The 18,055-nt window shown below is 49.3% G+C and overlaps 1 protein-coding gene across 1 annotated transcript; it reads left to right on the top strand.

The window, feature by feature from the left end:
* Positions 1–1,892: 1,892 nt before the first annotated feature.
* ESS2 (ess-2 spliceosome associated protein) lies at positions 1,893–17,447 on the top strand. Its single transcript, XM_090063086.1, has 10 exons — positions 1,893–2,149; positions 2,265–2,433; positions 6,968–7,066; positions 7,978–8,147; positions 9,325–9,442; positions 10,185–10,318; positions 10,429–10,531; positions 12,484–12,593; positions 12,779–12,894; positions 13,464–17,447. The coding sequence occupies exons 1-10, from the start codon at positions 2,021–2,023 to the stop codon at positions 13,747–13,749; spliced, it is 1,434 nt and encodes a 477-aa protein (XP_089919212.1). The 5' UTR covers positions 1,893–2,020; the 3' UTR covers positions 13,750–17,447.
* The last annotated feature ends 608 nt before the right edge of the window (positions 17,448–18,055 follow it).

The following is an 18,055-nucleotide window of genomic DNA, read 5'->3' as shown; positions in this document are numbered from 1 at the left end:
GGGCGGCATTACCCTGCCTGCTGCATATGTGCTAAGGATTAGTATTATTGGCAGCATCCTACAAGCTTTTGAACTCTAGTTTCTGCTTCTCATCTCCATCTGTGTTAAGTCCTTTGCATAGATTCCTCCTCATTTTCAGATCCCTCTCTGGCTGACTATAGGTAAGAGGGGGAGAGAGTGAATTAAGCATGACTGGGGTCTCTTGAAGCGCTGAGTAAAATAAAGATGATTCATAACATACATATCGGGGAGACAATAGTTACTGGAACTGAAGTCCAGGCGATGACCTTTCTGAACGTCTGAAAAAAATGTTACCAAGGCCATCAAAACACTGTGACATTAAATAAGATCTTTCACTTCTAGGGCACCCTTTTGTCCCTTCTCTGCTAAAGGGCTGACAGTAAGGGCTACTTGTTAGTTAAGAAGTGAGATAAACCTGAGTTTTTGCCTGTCTGCTGATATAACTAAAAGCAGGAGAACTTCTAGTGGTGGACACTGCGCTGTACTGTGCAGTATGCAGCGAAACAGTGCAGCCTGAGGGTGGGGACTGCACACCAGGAACTAGGGCATGAGTAAATGCAAGCTTGTATTTATTCAGTGTTCAAATGTTATGAGCAGCAAGCTTTTTTCAAGATGGGACACAGGCAGAGGCAAGATAATACCATCTGTTTCTCTAGTGTGGACCATGTGAAAGGTACTAATCTAACATTAATGCACTGTTTGTCCTTTGAAACCTATTATGCAGTGCAGTACTCACAAGCAGTAGCCGTTGCTGTGATGCTTTCATAGATAATGCATAAGTAAAGGTATTACTGTGTTAAGTCTCATTTGCATGTTCCTGGCAAAATCAGACCTCTCTCCTGTGTTCTGCTTACTCGTGTGGATTTTCTCTCTCAGAAATATGCACTTAATGCTTGCAGGCCACCTGGAGACTTTCTAACAACTGCTCAACTTGCAGAGCCACCTTTACCAAAAGCACTGCTGTATGGAGCACTTTGCTTCAGATTTGGCTCAGTCTGCAGCTAACTAAATGAGATAAAAGTGACTATTGAGGCCTGTAAATACTATATTTACTCAAATGTAAGATGAGCTCCCCCCGCCAGCATGTGGTGGGGAGCTCATCTCACACTGACATATGAAGCAGAGTGAGGAGCAGGTGGCTGTGGAGCCTGGGTCAGGGCCAGAGCAGCTTCCTGTTCCCCACTCTGTAGCTTCTGCCCCCTTCCCGCTCCTTCCTCCCTTACTGCCAGGTGCAGCTCGGCGCCTGCTCTGCCTCGGGTCTCTCCCAGGCATGGTGCTCCTTCCCCAGCACAGACGCTGCTGCTCGGCCAGGTAGGGGCCCCAGAACAGAGGCAGCAGGAGCAGCATCCACAGCAAGGGGTGAGGGTGGGAAAGAAGCAGAGACTGGGAAGAGTTTGGGTGGGAGGCAGAGACTGGAGAGCAGGGTGGGGGCAGCAGACTGGGAAGTTTCCCGGGAAAAAGGCAGAGATGGAGGAGCTGCTAGGGAAGAGAGCAAGGGGCCACGTCACCTCCCCTCTCCTCCCCCCCGGCCACAGCTTTCTCTGCTGGAGCAGCAGAGGCAGGGATTCAAAACAACCGTCCCACACTCTGACCGAGAAAATTACAACAAATTTATACATTTTTCATTGTAGACTATTTAATTCCCAGGGAGGCCTCTTAAACACGGCTAAGCAACCTCCCCCTCCCCTAGCCGGCACCAGGGCGAGAGGCAAACGCGGCACTTCCGGGACAGGCGCTGCCCAGCACCGCTTCCTCCCTCCCCCCGCGGCATGGACACGCCCCCCAGCAGGGGGCGCTCAATCCCGCGCGCCGCTCTAGCCGTGCTCTCTGTGGTTCGACGGCTGCAGCGCCAGCCAATTCCGCGCGGCTGCCTGGTGGACTGAGGTGGGGGAGCGATACAAACAAATCCCGGCAGCCCTTGCGCGCACGCAGATTGGCTGTGGACGGCGGCCGCCGAGGGACGGGTCGTGTCTGGGTCACTGCGGGCGCTGCCGAGACCATGGGGGAGCCGGCGGCGGAGGTGGAGGGGGCCGCGCTGGTGCCGGCGGGGCGGGAGGTGGCGGCACTGGCGGTGGTGGCTGCCGCGAGGCGCAAGAAGAAGATTCTGGACGAGGAGGCCTACATCGAGGTGCGGGCGGGGCGGGGCCGCGGGAGGGGGGGATGGGGAAAAGGAGCGGGTGGGGGAGGGGAGGCCGGTCCCCAGGGCGACGCCCCCCCAGCTGGGCTGTACGTGCCGCCCGCAGGGCCTGGAGACCATCATCCAGCGCGACTTTTTCCCCGACGTGGCTCGGCTGCGGGCACAGCGTGAGTACCTGGAGGCAGAGGAGAGTGGTGACCTGGAGAAGATGCGGCAGATCGCCATCAAGTTTGGCTCCGCGCTGGGCCGCTCGGGCAGGGACGCTGCCGCGCCGTGTAAGTATTGTGCAGGTTGCATCTCTCTTGAGCGCTGTTGTGCCAGCAGCAAGTGCTTGCCTGGACGTCGGCGTCGTTAAAGCCCGGGAGTGAAGGGCATGGCACTGTGGACCAGGCTGGAGAGCGGTGCGTGTTGCTTGTGGTGTTGGTGGCTGGTGAGGGCTGCTGTGAAGGCAGGGTTGAAGTGAGGCAGACATGAAATGAGCAGCACACGAGGAAACCTTTTCTGAACTCAGCCTTGTGCCCCTTTCTAGTTCCTTGTGGTGCCCACACCGTGAATGCGGTGCCCAGGTTTGGTCCCCGCACCTTGGAAAGGAGATGGAGGAACTAGAGAAGGGCAGCAGGGACGGTTGGTGGTATGGAGGGGCTTTCAAAAGAGGAGAGACTGGAGAAGCCAGGCGTGTTCGGTTTAGAAACTTAAGGGGGGGGCATGATAAGGGTTTACAAAATACTAAATGGCAAAGAGAAAGTCCACAGAGATTTAGTACATCCTGTTCCTTGCGGTATAAGAATGAGGGGTGACAAGGTGATACGAGGCAGCGAGTCTAAAACAAATAAAAGGAATTTCTTTCTCACACAGCTTGTCACTAAAGTATGGAGCTCGTTGCCATCAGGTATAGAAGTTGACAGTTTAGCGAGGTTCAGAAGGAAGGACAAATTCTAGGAGAAAAGGGGTATCAGTAGCTACTGAGCACAGGAGTGAGGTCTACAGCCTCTGAGTTGGAGCTTCCTTGACTTTAAATGCTGGAGGCTGCAAGTGAGAGAGGAACAGTGGAAAAAACCGTGGTCAGACCCAGTTCACTCTCCCTTTCAGCCTCTGCTGCCTGCCATTGTGTGACAGGAAACTGGGCAAGATGGACCTGTGGTCTGACCCAGTAAATGGCAAATTTTATGTTTTAGCTCCCACTGGATTGGAGCTTACTTCAGGCTCTGAGACATGAGCTCTTAGACAGTCACGTTAGACATGCAATTGGCCAGACCAGTTGAACCATGCTATACTTCCTTTCTATCAGGAAGCATTTTGTCATGTGAAATACACCTTGATGGATCAAGAAGGATAATGTAGCGGCATGTTGTTATATACAGTAAAAGCTCTGTTATCTGGCATCCCCTGGGAATGGGGGATGCCGAATAACAAAATATGCCAGTTAATTGAGTGGCCCTGGCTACTGCTTCCCCTGCTGCTTCTGGGGCATCCCTCTGCCCCTCCTGTGGCACTGCCATCCCTCCTGCTGCTTTGCCCCCCCGGGACAGGGAGGCAGGCTCTGCACAGCCCAATGCAGTCTGTTAGGCCTCCAGGCCATGGGGGCTCAGCAGCGCAGGGTGCTTTGCTTCAGGCCATGGGGGCTCAGAGAAACCAGAAGTGCTGTGGTAGGCGCTTCCGGTTTCCCAGCTTGTAAGATGCTGAATAGCACAGCTTTTACTATACCCATTTTTATTTCAGGTATTGCTTTAAGAATAGGTCCAATGCAAGCTCTAAATTGTTTAAAAATGCATGTTGGCAACTTGTTTAGCAGAACGAAGGTATTAGGGAAGAGAGATGCAATGAACAGTCAGATGCACAGTGAGAAAGTGTGAAGGCAAATACAAGTTCATGCCATAAACTGCTGTGATTGTGCTTGGAGGCAAGCAGTGCCTGCTGTTCAGAGTAGATGTACAGTTTCATTCAATAGCCAGTGCAGAGAACTTGTTCCCAGTTATGCTTCCTATTAATTTCAGTTAAGCAAACATGCCACTAGGTGTGTTGTGCTGTATGGACCTGTATTATATAAACTTTTGAGACCGTTTCACTGACCTTCTCTCCCAACCTAGTTTTGGGGATTGCTGCCTGGGCTGGCATCTACTTATTTAGATTTGTTTAGATTTCCCTGTAGTGGAACTTGGATAGTTTCACAGTTAGTAGGGTCAGAACGGACCTGAGCAGATCATCAAGTCCAACCCCCTGCCATGACAGGAAAGAGTACTGGGGTCAAACAACCCCGGCAAGGTGATTGTCAAGCCTTGTCTTAAAGACCCCCAGGATAGGAGCCAGCACCACTTCGCTTGGAAGTTGGTTCCAGATCCTAGCTGCCCTGACAGTGAAGTAGTGCCTCCTGATGTCTAATCTCAATTTACCCTCTGCCAGCTTGTGACCGTTATTTCTGGTCACTCCTGGTACTGCTCGGGGAAATGGGGACTCCCCAGTGCCTGCTGGTCCCCTCTGACTAGTTTGTAAACAGCCACTAGATCCCCCCTCAGCCTTCTCTTGTGGAAGATGAACAGGTTCAGGTCCCGTAGCCTCTCCTCGCAGGGCCTGCCCTGCTGCCCCCTGATCATGCGGGTGCCCCTCCTCTGGACCCTCTCCATGTTGTCCACATCCTTCTTGAAGTGCGGCGCCCAGAACTGGACACAGTACTCCAGCTGCGGCCTGACCAGTGCTGCATAGAGGGGGAGGATCACCTCCCTGGACCTGCTCGAGATGCATCTGTGGATGCATGACAAGGTGCAGTTGCCTTCCTGACTGCATCCCCACACTGCAGGCCCGTGTTCATCTTGGCATCAGCGATGTCTCCCAAGATCCTTTTCTGCCTCTGCACTGACGAGAAGGGAGTTCCCCAGACTGTAGGTATGGTGCGGTTCTTCCTTCCCAGGTGCATCACCTTGCACTTGTCAGTGTTGAAACGCATCCTGTTCTCGTCCGCCCACCCCTGTAACCTGTCTAGGTCCGATTGTAGTCTGTTCCTTCCTTCTAACATGCCCACATCCCCCCACATCTTAGTGTTGTCAGCAAATGTGAACAGGGTGCTTTTTACCCCCTTGTCCAAGTCACTGATGAAGATGTTGAACAGTGCAGGCCCAAGGACTGAGCCCTGCGGAATCCCCCCGCCCACATCCCTCCAGGTTGAAAATGACCCATCCACCACCATTATCTGGGCACGGCCCTCCAGCCAGTTGGCGACCCATTTGACTGTGTAGGTGTTGACACCACAGTCCCCCAGTTTCTTAATGAGAACGGGGTGAGAGACAGTGTTGAAGGCCTTTCAAAAGTCCAGAAAGACTATGTCCTCTGTTACCCCTGCACCTAAGGCTTTGGTGCATAGAAGGCTACCAGGGTGGTCTGACAGGACCTGCCTCTAATGAACCCGTGTTAGTTGCCCCTAAGCATAATCTCTGCTGCTGGCCCCTTGTGGACATGTGCCAGAATAATTCTCTTAGAAAGCTTGCCCAGGATCAAGGTAAGACTAACTGGCTTATAGTTCCCCGGGTCCTCCTTCCCCCCTTTTTTGAAGGTGGGAACCACATTGGCCCTCTTCCAGTCCTCTGGCACCACACCAGAGCACCACGAGTGCTCGTACAGCCATGCCAGGGGTCCCGCAATGACCTCAGCTAATTCTCTCTCAGCACTCTGGGGTGGAGATCATCTGGACCAGCTGGATCATCCAGTCCCTCCAGAAGTTCCCTGACTAGATCCTCCCTGACCCTTGGCCTAAGTGCGCCTCCCCTGGGGCCTGAGGGGGGCCCGGTAGGGGGGCTGATCTGGTCCCTGCTCAGGAAAATGGAGGCAAAGAAGTTGTTAAACAGGTTAGCTTTGTTGTCTGGTGTGACGACCAAATTTCCTAGCTTGTCTTGCAGGGGTCCCACGTTACCTGGTACCTTCTTTTTGCTCCCATGTATTTAAAAAAGAAATTCTTATTGTCCTTAATCCAGGAAGCTAGTCCCAGTTCTATCTCTGCCATGGCCTTCCTGACTGCCCCCCTGAGCAACCACAGTATAATCCTCCCTGGTGATGGCCCCTCCCTTCCATTGGGTGTACACCTCCCTTTTAGCTAGAAGACAGTCCCAGATGTTTTTGGTGAGCCATGAGGGCTTTTGTGCTCTCCTGCTCCCTTTGATCCATGTTGGGACTAACTCCCTTTGGGCTTGGAAGAAGATGGGGTGAGTGAGATAACAAGAAGCACAAGTCACCTCAGCTGGGACTTGAATCCAGATCTCTCATGTGGTAGGCAGGAATGCTGCCACACAGCCACCACTGGTTGAGTTCTTGCTGTGGTGTCTGGGTGCGTTCCTAGAAAGTCATAGCTAGTACTTGACTGATATCTTGCCCCTCTGCAGCGAAGGCTGTGCCTCATTGAGTGGGATTGGTGCTGCTAACAACCTAAGCCAGGGCTGTCTCAAACATGTGCTAAGATTTGTTTTTTGTTGGGAGCTTTTGATTTGATTAAATCCCAGAACCACAGCATTTGGGGTCCAGTCCCTGCAAGTCAAGTCATTGGGCAGTTTTGTCATTGGTTTCAGTAGGAATATGGCTGGTCGTTTAGCAGAGCAGAAGGCTCATCAGTGGTTAGAACTGAATCAGATATACATCATTTGACAACCTTCCCTGCTTTTTAGAGTTCCCTTCTCCCAGCAGGAAGTTACATGCCAGTGATAAGTAACAGGAGCAAATGGCTGGCTCCCTTGGAGAAGCTGCTGCCTCTTGCTTGACTGGTGGGTTAATGAGCTGATGTCCCACTTCATGCTTTGCTCATAGCATTGGAATTTTTCTCTGCTACAGATGTTACTCCGGCCACATTTGAAACACCTGAGGTACATCCAGGTACTGCCCCTTCCTTGTTGAACAAGCCCAAGGTTGGGATCAAAGCTGCAGAGGAAGGTAGGCAAGGGGCTTTTCCTTGCAGGGTGGGGGGGCATCCTCCAGTTGAAAGGACGATAGCATTGTGAGTTCAGTTTCCTCTGATATTAATATTCTGCTAAGTGCCAGATGAGGGAAGGACTTTTTATAACTCTGCTAAGGGAAGCACTCTCCCAGGTTGTGATGCTGCATGGCTCCCGAATGCAGGCTCCTAGTTTAGGCAGTTCTCAGGAGGTGGCTTCGTTATATCGCCCAGAAAAGGCTGATCTAATGCCTGTGGGCAGGGTGATAGGGCCATACCCATATGTGCATGCATAAAAGAGCGCAGCCTGGCAGGTGAAGGAACAGGAATAACAGTGCTTTAATGTGAACCAGCAAAGGGTCCTAAAAGGGCCTATGGAAAAATGGATTGTAGGTCCTTCGTAACTGAAGTCAACTCAAAACTGGTCTGAACCACATACGTATTTACCTTAAGATGCAGAGTCCTCGCCAGTGCTCAAGAGCAAGGGTGTGCAACGTTTTTTTTGCCAAGTCCAACCCAGCCCCCAGCTGTGGGCTGCAGATCTCTGTCCCCTGATGCAACCAAGCTGCCTGTGATTTCCCTTGCCACCAGTCCCTGTCTTCAGTGGCAACGGACAGGGGCAAATTCTTTGTGTGAGCATGGGCATGAGATGGCAGCAGGGAGAGTTGTGGAGGGAGGCTCTGCGAAGGAGAGGGAAGTGGGTGCAGTATTGCTGTGCACCTTCAATTTCCCCTGCTGGATCCAGCCTCTTTCAGCTCATGAACTGTAGGTTGCTAACCCGTGCTCAAGTGAATAGTGGACCAGTGGTGAAAAGGGTTCCAAAACAGATTAGTAACTAAGCACTGACCTTTACAGGAAGGGGTAGGGAGGCATGAGCGTCTTTTCTTAATTACTTTTTTCTTGTTTTTAGGAGATGCAGAAAAGGAAGAAGGTAAGGACGTTCTTCCTAGCCTGGACAGCTTCCTAGCAAAACACACCAGTGAGGATAATGCCTCGTTTGAGCAGATCATGGAAGTGGCCAAAGAGAAGGAGAAGGCCAAGCATGCTTGGTTATACAAAGCCGAAGAGGAGTTTGCCCAGGTGGGGAAATGGCGTGAGAGTATCCAAGCTGTTGTAAAACATTTAAGCTGTGGGAAATGCCACCATCTGCTAAACCAAGCAAGAAAGAAATATGCTTCATTGTTTCTGTTGGCTTTTATGTTCCCTTTCACTGTGGGGGTCCCACGGACTTTCTGAGATACAGATACATGGTTGTCTTGAGATACAAGGTTGTTACAGTAAAGGAAAAGGATTCACTGTCTTGACTTTGAGTTGTGTATGCACAGGGGGGTGGGATCTGTTGCACCAAGCTTCAATATGGGGTCTGCTCCAATTTGCTGTGGCCTATGATAATCACTTGCATCCCTCTGTTCCAGTTTCTTACCTCCCCCCTCAGGGATAATGATGTCTTACTCATGGGTGCTAAGGCTTATGTTTGGAGAGAGCTTTGAAAATGTGAAGGGCTGTAGAAGGGCAGACCTGTAACTCTTGGCAGGCCCCTTTCAAAGCTGCAACATCATCAAAGACAGCAGTTAAAGAGCAGATCTCATTTATTCATCTGTCAACCCATTGCATGTTGCAGAAACATACCCTGCCTCTTTCAGCTCCTGATGTTAAGAATCCTCTGTGCTGTGATACAAAATGTTGTGGGTAAAATCTGACTGGAGATGGTTAAAAATAGTCTTCCCCATTTAGCTTCATAGAATGCGTCTGAAACAGTCGTAGGGGTTGGAGCCCAAGTGCCAGTCTCTCTAGTTAAGGACTTGCCTTTGATCCCACAAAGTTTGCCACCTTCAGTCCACCAAGGTGCCGTAAGAATAATTTGCACTTCTCTGCCCCCACCATGAATCTGGTCTCCTAAATGGATCTGACACCAAAGGTATCAGATCCATTCAGAAAACCAGGCTGGCACTAGAGTGGGGCACTCCAAATGTAATGAATCCAACCTGGATGCTAGAAGAGGGAAATTTAAAAATGCACGAGGCTTTTCCAGGACTAATACCTGTACATCTCCCTTTCAGTTTCATATGTTGTTATTCTGCTACCTGCTGATATTCTCCCTAGTTCTTCCAGTTAAATAGTCTCTGAGCTCCCCTTCACAGATGAGCAGAGCAGCTAAGAGACTAAACCCAGAGAAGCAAGCACAGGCATTGGGAGCTTGGTTTTCTTTGCAGCGCAGAAATTTAAAACTCATGCTTTGTTCTTTATTTGATTCCAGCGGCGACAAGAGAATCTGGCGCTGCCCTCAGCAGAACAGCAGGCCCTTGAAAGCAGCAAAGCTGGACTGGAGACATGGGAGTACAAAGCTCGCAATTCCCTCATGTATTACCCAGCAGGTGAGGCAGATGCTGGAGTGCAGTCTTGCAGCTCTCTGGATTCCACGTAGCACTTGCATTTCATTTTTTGCTGCTCCTACTGCTTTGCTAGTTTGAGCTGCTTTCACTGGGATCTTATTGTTCTTTTCTCTTTGCAAAGTGCGGATACCTGCAGTTGCCAAATGAGCCCTGTTTCAGTTTTCCGGACCCCATTCCCTCACCTTCTAGTTGCTGTGGCTCTTGGCCTGGCTTCTGTTTGTATCCTGGGAACTCAGTTTCCCCAGTTGCACGGGTGTTTTGTTTTGGGAGTAACAAGTGTTTTCTGATGGGTTTCTCTTAGGAATGAGCGCCTTCGTGTTCTGTGTTTGCTTGTGCACAGCCAGCCCGGGTAGGATTTAGTGCCCTGGCTGCTGTGCATAAGGCAATTGAATTGATTCACAAACACATTCTGGGCCTGTGTGCTTTGGCAACTGAACATGCCCTAAATCTCTGTAAACAGCAAAGCACATAGACTTGTGGGTTTCCTGCCTTTCAAAATAGTCTTGATTTAACCTTGCTTTCCAGGTGTTGTGCCGTAGATGTAACTATTTAGCAGAGGTTTATTTTTAACTGATGCAGATGGCAAAACGCACTGGCTCATGACCTTCATGTCTTGCAGAAATGCCAGTGATGAATGATGATTAGGCTGTTTGTGGGCTTTAGACTCCCCTGTCTGTACTGTGGGCTCTTGGCTGCATGGTAATACTGCAGTTTGCTCTTTTAGGTGTGCCAGATGAGGAGGATGTATTCAAGAAGCCTCGGGAAGTTGTCCACAGAAACACACGCTTTCTAAAGGACCCATTCAGCCAGGCCCTGAGTAAATCACAGCTCCAGCAAGCAGCTGCCCTCAATGCCCAGGTTAGTTGGCAGACAGGACTTTGCTTAAACTCTGCCATTGGTAGGGCATATGAGCTGAGGAAACTGAGCAAGCAAATTGCAAATGATTGATGCTGGCTTTTGTGTTTCAGTACAAACAAGGCAAAGTGGGGCCAGATGGGAAGGAGCTGATACCTCAGGAGTCTCCAAAAGTGAATGGCTATGGGTTTGTGGCCACCCCCTCTCCTGTTCCTGGTAAGAAGAGGTTCTTTTTGCTCGGCTGTAAAAGCAAAGCAATTTGTAATGCAGCCTTTTTCTGCTTTTTGATGTGCCAGACATCCATCCCTAGGGAGACATTGTTCCTGGAAACTGGGGGGGTGGGTTTGACCTCCATTGTGCGTGTCTGAGCCAAGAGCTCTTTGGTGTATAATACATGACAACTCAGCATGATGTTTGGTGTTCTGCATAACTCTGCATATCCAAGACATCAGAGGCAAAAACTGCTCATCTTGGGAACTCTGAACAAAGCTGTGTCTCTGCTAGAATCCTTTTGTAGGGCAAATGCTGTCTTTGGAAAACCTGGCTGACTTGAGGCGGGGAGCACTGATGTTTTTTCTTAGCGTTTGGTTTGCTCTTGGAGGATGCATGGATTTAAGCACCGCACAAATGTTAACCTTCCAGTGGCAACGCCTACATTGGGATACCTCCCGTAGGGCACTGAGCTTTTGTGCCAGGTGGCCTCAGGGGCTGGTTCCCCAGTCATCTGTAGTGCACTGCAGACTCCTTGTTCTGCATCCTGAGAGTCTCATCCAAGTTTTGGTTGGGCCCTGCTGTTTTCTGTGTTTCTCTCCTCTCTGCTCTATGGAATCTTTTCTGTATTAGCTTGCATTTCACTGGCTTTTGGGGCCCCCAGTACAGAAGGGATGTGGACAAATTGGAGAGAATCTAGTGGAGGGTAACAAAAATGGTGAGGGGCTGGGGCACATGACTTATGAGGGCAAGCTGAGGAACTGGGCTTAGTAGGTCCAGAGAAGACTGAGGGAGGATTTAATAGCAGCCTTCAACTATCTGAAGTGGGGTTTCAAAGAGGATGGAGCTAGACTGTTCTGTCTGGTGGCAGATGACAGAACAAGGAGCAACAGTCTCAAGTTTTAGCAAGGGAAATTTAGGTTAGATATTAGGAAGATTTTTCTCACAAGGAGGGTAGTAAAACATTGGAACAGGTTACCCAAAGAGGGGGTGGAAGCTCAATCCCTGGAGGTTTTCAAAACCCAAAGCTTTGGCTGGGATGTTCCTGCTTTGAGCAGGGGGTTGGACTAGATTGACCTCCTGAGGTTCCTTTCAACCTTAATTTTCTATGATTCTGGCTTATCTGATTGTTTATTTATAGTTTTAACTGAACTGCAAATGACCTATCTGTTGTCTTGATTATAATTCAATTTGCTCTGTTTTTACTGGGTGTTAAGTGATCTTAGGCTGACCATTCTATAACTCTCATCCATCATCCTGGAAGAATGGGATCCTGGCATCGTTTTCAAAGTCTTCAGGGGGCATTTGCCGAGTAGATCATTTCTCTGATACTCGTGCTTCCTCTCTAGAAATAAGTCATCTAACAAGAAGATCTAGTTTTTCCTGACAGGTCAGCTACTGGATGAACATCTTGTAGAGTTTCCTGTCTCTCCAGCATTGTTAAAGGGATGCTGTCATCTTAAACTGAGTCAATGTTAAATACTGAATTGAAAGGAGATTCAGGTCCATCTGCCCTGAGTCCTCTGACTGATTTCCTGTTGTTCAGTTGTTTTTCCTATTTTGAAGAGCAAAACAAGGATAAAACAACAGGCTGTTGAGGGAAATTGGCCATAAGTTAAGCACTTCCAGATGAACAGAGTAAACCTCTTGAAAAAGACACAAATGTATTTGTTGTCTTGGCTATTTGGAGAGTTGTAGCTGGTAACGCACTCTCAGGCAATGCTGTGGATTTGACTTGGTGTGCTTTGAAAGGAAGTTGCTTTCAGTGAGCGTATGATCTCCTCTCGGTAGATGGTTGTTCCATGGTGTGACCAGCAGTTTGTGCTGTTTCATAACCAGTCTCTCTGCCTTTGGGGTAAGCCGACGTTCTGTCCTGGGACAGTGACCGTGCATCTGAGGCATTGTGGTCTGGACAGATGTGTTGTATCACAGGCTGATTCTTCTTAACTTGTTGGTAGGTGTGAATGAGTCTCCTCTTATGACGTGGGGAGAGATAGAGAGCACCCCACTGCGGTTGGATGGGTCAGAATCACCATATGTGGACAGAACCCCTGGACCAGCCTTTAAGGTATTGAACCTCCATGTTGGGTGTGGATTGGGGAGTGAATAATTTGTGAATAATAAATGGGCTGATATGTATCTTTATGGGGTCTGTGATGCATCTCTGGAATACAGCTGTCAATGTACCTGGGCTCAGTAACATAGTGCTCTTGTTAACAGCCTGGAGGCTGAACTGATTTGTTATGTTTACAGATCCTGGAGCCTGGGCGCAGGGAGAGGTTGGGACTCAAGATGGCCAATGAGGTGGCTGCCAAGAACCGAGCAAAGAAGCAGGAAGCATTAAGAAAAGTCACAGAAAACTTGGCCAGGTGAGATTTCTTCACCATATACAACCCATGGAGGCAAGGTAGGGTAGAGAGTATTTTCCTATGCGAATGAAATCAGTGTGTTAAAGAGGGAAGGGAAAAGAAGGAAGGGGCTAGGAATGGATTTGAAAAAGCTGGAGGTAGCTGTGCTTGCCCTTGCCCTTTCTGCTGTCCTTTAAGGCCAGACTGCCCTGGCTGTTGAAAGGCCTGGGCCACAACTGGAGTGAAGCTGCAGGACTGACTTGTACAGGTTGGGAAGAGGATGCAGTGGGCCTAAAGAAAAGGGAAGGACCTAAAAAGGTTCCTGCCATAAACATGATTGAGGGGGAGCCGTACAGGTGAATGGAGGCCTGTGGAATGGAAGAGTATCTGGGAGGCTTCTGACAGGGCACCGGCAGAGCAACCAGCTTGAGTCCTGACCTGTGCTGTAATTAAAGTAGTCCAGGAGAGGGGAGGGGGGTTGTAGTGAAGGACTTGCTGGGGCCTGTGAGAAGTGCCGTAGTCCATCCCTCTGATATGTGGTAAGTGCTTTTATTTGCAGTTCCTTCTAAACTTCCCTGCTTCTGTTCTAGTCTCACACCTAAAGGAATGAGCCCAGCTATGTCACCTGCTTTGCAACGACTAGTAAACAGGACTGCGAGCAAATACACTGACAAAGCGCTGCGAGCCAGCTATACCCCTTCCCCAGCCCACACAGGACCCCCTGGTTTTAAGACCCCAGCAGGTAGCACGAACACACCCACCGGCACCCCAACACCCAAGACTGTCTCTCAGACTCCAGTAACCCAGGACCCCGCCTCCATCACTGACAACCTGCTCCACTTGCCTAAACGGCGGAAGGCATCCGATTTCTTCTGAGTCTCACCTTCCCCAGCAGCCTGCTGCAAACTGGGAAATACAAGGCTGTCCACGAACACTGAGGAACATGTGTCACCAGGAACAAAGGACACCTGCCAGGATGCAATCCAGTAGTTGCTGGATGTGGGACCACTTCCGCCTTTGGGGGTGGCATAGCTCCTGCAGAAAGTGCACCATTATTGGGACAGAAGCAAAGGTGCCTCTTGGGGAGCGGAGTATTTTTCCACTGTGCAATATTTTCTTGGCAGGACCTGGATGTGTTGTACATTCCCTGTGGGACAGGATCCCTTCCATAAATGGGTTGTGGCCAATAGCCAGGACTGTGGAGGATGTTTTTACATTTCTTTTCTTGTTTTGTTTTTTAAAGTGTCCCTGTGGATTGTATCTGACTGCCTATTTCTGTACAGATGTATCTATTTATAAAGTGTAGTGAGGCTTCCTATACGGGCCTGTACCCAAACTTCAGCCAAGGTGTTTGTGTGTCACTGTAAGGGGACAGATTTGATGACTAAAGGACAAGTAGGCAGGGCTCCATATTCTCTGTTCACCCATTCCCTCCTTGGTCCCAAATCTGATTGGACAGACCCATTCTCAGTCCAGAATGTTTCTTAAGTTGAACAAAGCCTAAATCTTCACGTTTTGCTGCAACAGTTGGTTAATAAAGCTCTTTCCATAACTAAAGATGTTCAGGCTTTTCAGATACATGCGTGGACACGCATACAAGCCTGTCCCTCTTTACGTGAACCCAAAACCATGTCTGACATGCACCTTAAGTAGCCAGCCTTTTTATTTGTAAAGGCACCAAGTACTTGAGAAGCCTCTGAATCTGAGCAGAACTAGCAAATAACCAATGTTTTGTCTGGAAATGAATTTAAACATGGGTCTTGTGTTCACCTATATTGCCAAACGCTGTGTGTTAGTGAGAGGGCTGCCCAGGCCAAAGATGTCAGAGCCCTAGCTTCTTTGCTGGCATATATTGCATCTGCTGCTTCTGTGCTCACACTCTCTCCCCATCTTTCGTCTGAGGATGACCATTTGGAGTAAGGGGGGAGGGGAAGGAGCCCTCTATCTCTGTAGAAACTAGTGGAGTAATGGCTTCCTCCAGCACAATGCCAGATTGAATTGAATCGTGGCAAATGGACCTGCCACCTTTACTGTTGGCGGCTGGGTAGAGAACGAGCACTACATGCTATGGGCCTGTTCTGGTGGCCTCTAAAGTTGATGAAAAGCTTTCTGCTGACTCAGATTTAATAGACATTAGGGCTGGAAGGGACCTGAGAAGGTCATTGAGTCCAGCCCCCTGCCCCAGGGGCAGGAAGTCAGCTTGGGTCATAGGATCCCAGCAAGATAAACATCCAAATTTCTCTTGAAGGCATTCAAAGTAGGTGCTTGAACCACCTCTAGTGGCAGTCTATTCCAGGCCTTGGGAGCTCAGACAGTAAGGAAGTTCTTCCTTATGTCCAGCCTGAAAATGGTCATGGAGGAGTTTGTGACTATTTGCCGTGTCATCCCTTGGAGTGCTCTGGTGAATAGATGTTCCCCCAGATCCTGGTGGACACCCCTTATAAACTTATAGGTAGCCACCAGATCACCCCTGACCCTGCGCTTTTCCAGGCTGAAGAGTCCCATACCTCTCAGCCTCTCATCATAAGGTCTGTTTTCCTGACCTCGGATCATGTGTGGCTCTCTGGGCTCTCTCGAGCTTCTCCACACCCTTTTTGAAATGTGGAGCCCAAAACTGGACGCAATAGTCAAGCTGTGGGCTCACCAAGGCCGAATACAACAGTAAAATGATGTCCTGGGATTTGCTTGAGAAGCATCTATGGATGCAAGCCAGCATTTTGCTCGCTTTACCAGCTGCAACATCACATTGATGGCTCATATTCATCTTGTGGTCAATCATGACCCCCAAGCCCTTTTCTTCCGTAGTACTAGCCAGCGTAGCACTGTCGAGCCTAAAAGCATGCTGTGCGTTTTTCTTCCCAAGGTAGAGAACCTTGCATTTTTTGGTGTTAGACACCATCAGGTTCCTATCCACCCATTTCCTGAGCCTGTTAAGGTCAGCCTGGATCACCTTCCTATCCTCAGGTGTGGACGCTTTACCCCAAAGTTTGGTGTCAGCAGTGAACGTGGCCAATCTGCTTCTGACACCCATGTCAACATCATTAATGAAGATGTTGAATAGTGTTGGCGCAAGGACAGAGCCTTGAGGGACCCCATTGGTTACAGCGCACCATGACGATTGACTTCTGTCAACCACCACCCTCTGGGTTCAACCACAGAGCCAATTCCCCAGCCAGTGGATCGTGGTGAAGCTGAGGCTGCAGTTGGCCAGTTTTGCTAAGAGGTGATCGTGGGATACCAGATCGAAGGGTTTTTTTAAAGTCAAGATATATGATGATAGGTCACCTGGTCATAAAAGGAAATAAGATTGGTCAAGCCAGACCTACTCACAACAAACCCGTGCTGGCTATCCCTCAGGATGCTGCCATCAAGTGGCTGCTGGCTCAGGTCTGATCAGATGGAGAGCAGTCACTTAACTCTTCCCAGTATAAAACTGCATTGAACAGAAAGTGGTTGAGCTGCCCCTTGAATTTTATTTCAGTAGTTTTCCATAGGAGCCTTCAAATCACGGCTTTCCCTCTCCTGTAACTACGGAGCTGCATTTCCTGTCTTGCTCTGCTTGACAGCAGCAGAGTCACTGGCAAGGGCTGATGACAGAGGCAGTGAACATGCATGGGGAGCAGGTGCACTGACACTGTCCTATGATTTGTGTTGTCAGTGGAAGGAGAAGTGGGGGCACTTTAAACACCAATAAAGGATTTTTTCAGAACTCGGGGTTTGAAAGAAACAGAGTAGAAATCCTTGTTGAGGGTCTGGGGTGGCAGCCAGAAACACTTCAGCGGACATTTGTGTTGATTTTCTACAAATACTAGTTTTTAGCTATGGTGGAGAAGAAAGCTTGCCAGATGAAAGCGAAGCTTCACTCTCCTCCCAGAATCCAGAGGTGCAGGCTTTGCTCTGGAGTAGCCCCATGGCTGTAAGATTCTGGACCATTTCACCGGTGCAAGAGTGGAAGGAAGATTAGAGCCTATGCTGATGGGGAAGGAGGTGAGGAGATGCAGTACGGGCTGGGGTGATGGGAACAAAAGCCTGAAAAGTCTAATAGCAGCATCTCTTCTGATCCCTCCCTCTCTCCTCTGGCTCCTTCAGAAGCCTGGAGGTGGGAATGGAGCAGTGGACAGACACATCTCCCTTGTTGTAGTACAAAGGCTTTGGCAAAGGGAAGAGATGCAAAAATCCCTCCCAAATGATTTGACATCTCTTACGGGAAAGTGGTGATAAGACATGGAGTCTATAATGTAAAGCTTGCAAGAACTCCAGCATCTTCACCCTTCCCACCTAGCAGGAGTTAGCCCTGGAGAAAGTGAGATACAGGAATGCCCTCTCTTCCCTATTATAGCTCTCCCCTGTTCTCTTTGTTGGTGAGGAGGTGGATGGTAATTTTTCCCCACAAGCTTTTTCCAAGCTGCAGTATTTTTTAGCTTGCTCAAATATTGGAATAAATCACTGTTCTTTTTAAGATGGCTACATGTTTTAATAGCTGCCCTGCCCCCATACAGGATAACATGTTTGATAACAAGTAATTTACAGTATATGGAGAAAATCTGTGTTAAAAATAAAGATGCTGGCTTGAATTATTGTTGTGATTTGGAAGCTCTGCTGGGTGATCTGGACAACTTGTGCATTTCTATCAGGATGACAATAGGTGATGGCACTGAGTGGAGACTGCAAATCAGTACTGTAGCAAGCAGGGGGATGAATGGGGCAACCACCCCAGGTGCCAATGAAGGGGCCCCAAGAGGCGCTGCCCAACTGAGCTCACTGGGGGGGAGGGGGGCTCCTGCTGCTACATACACTCTTGAGCAAGCGTGGGTGGGGGGTGTCCCCCTAGATCTGTGCATGGGACAAGGGCAGGCTGCTGCGGGTTTGCCCTGGGTGCCAAACTTCCTTGCCATGGCACTGCTGCAAATAGTATTTTTCAGTCTGCTTTGACATAGGCAGACATGGACGTTGGGGCACCCAGAATCTGATTTACCCCATCCAATAGCTGAGAAAGAAGCTCACCTTGTTCTAAACCCGTCTCCCCACTCAGGGCTGCAAGAGCATTACAGCTGGTAACTTAAAATGGTTAAAAAAGTGCTAGAAGGTTTTAAATAAAGGGATGTGCAGTACCTGAAATGAGAGTAGTTTTGAAAATAGAATCCAAAGTAATTTCAGGCTCTGCAACTATCCCTGAATGCCT

Source organism: Crocodylus siamensis, chromosome 9, assembly GCF_052110815.1.
Source record: "Crocodylus siamensis isolate JL-2025a chromosome 9, ASM5211081v1, whole genome shotgun sequence".
NCBI lineage: Eukaryota > Metazoa > Chordata > Crocodylia > Crocodylidae > Crocodylus > Crocodylus siamensis.
This window is presented reverse-complemented; position numbering and strand designations above follow the sequence as displayed.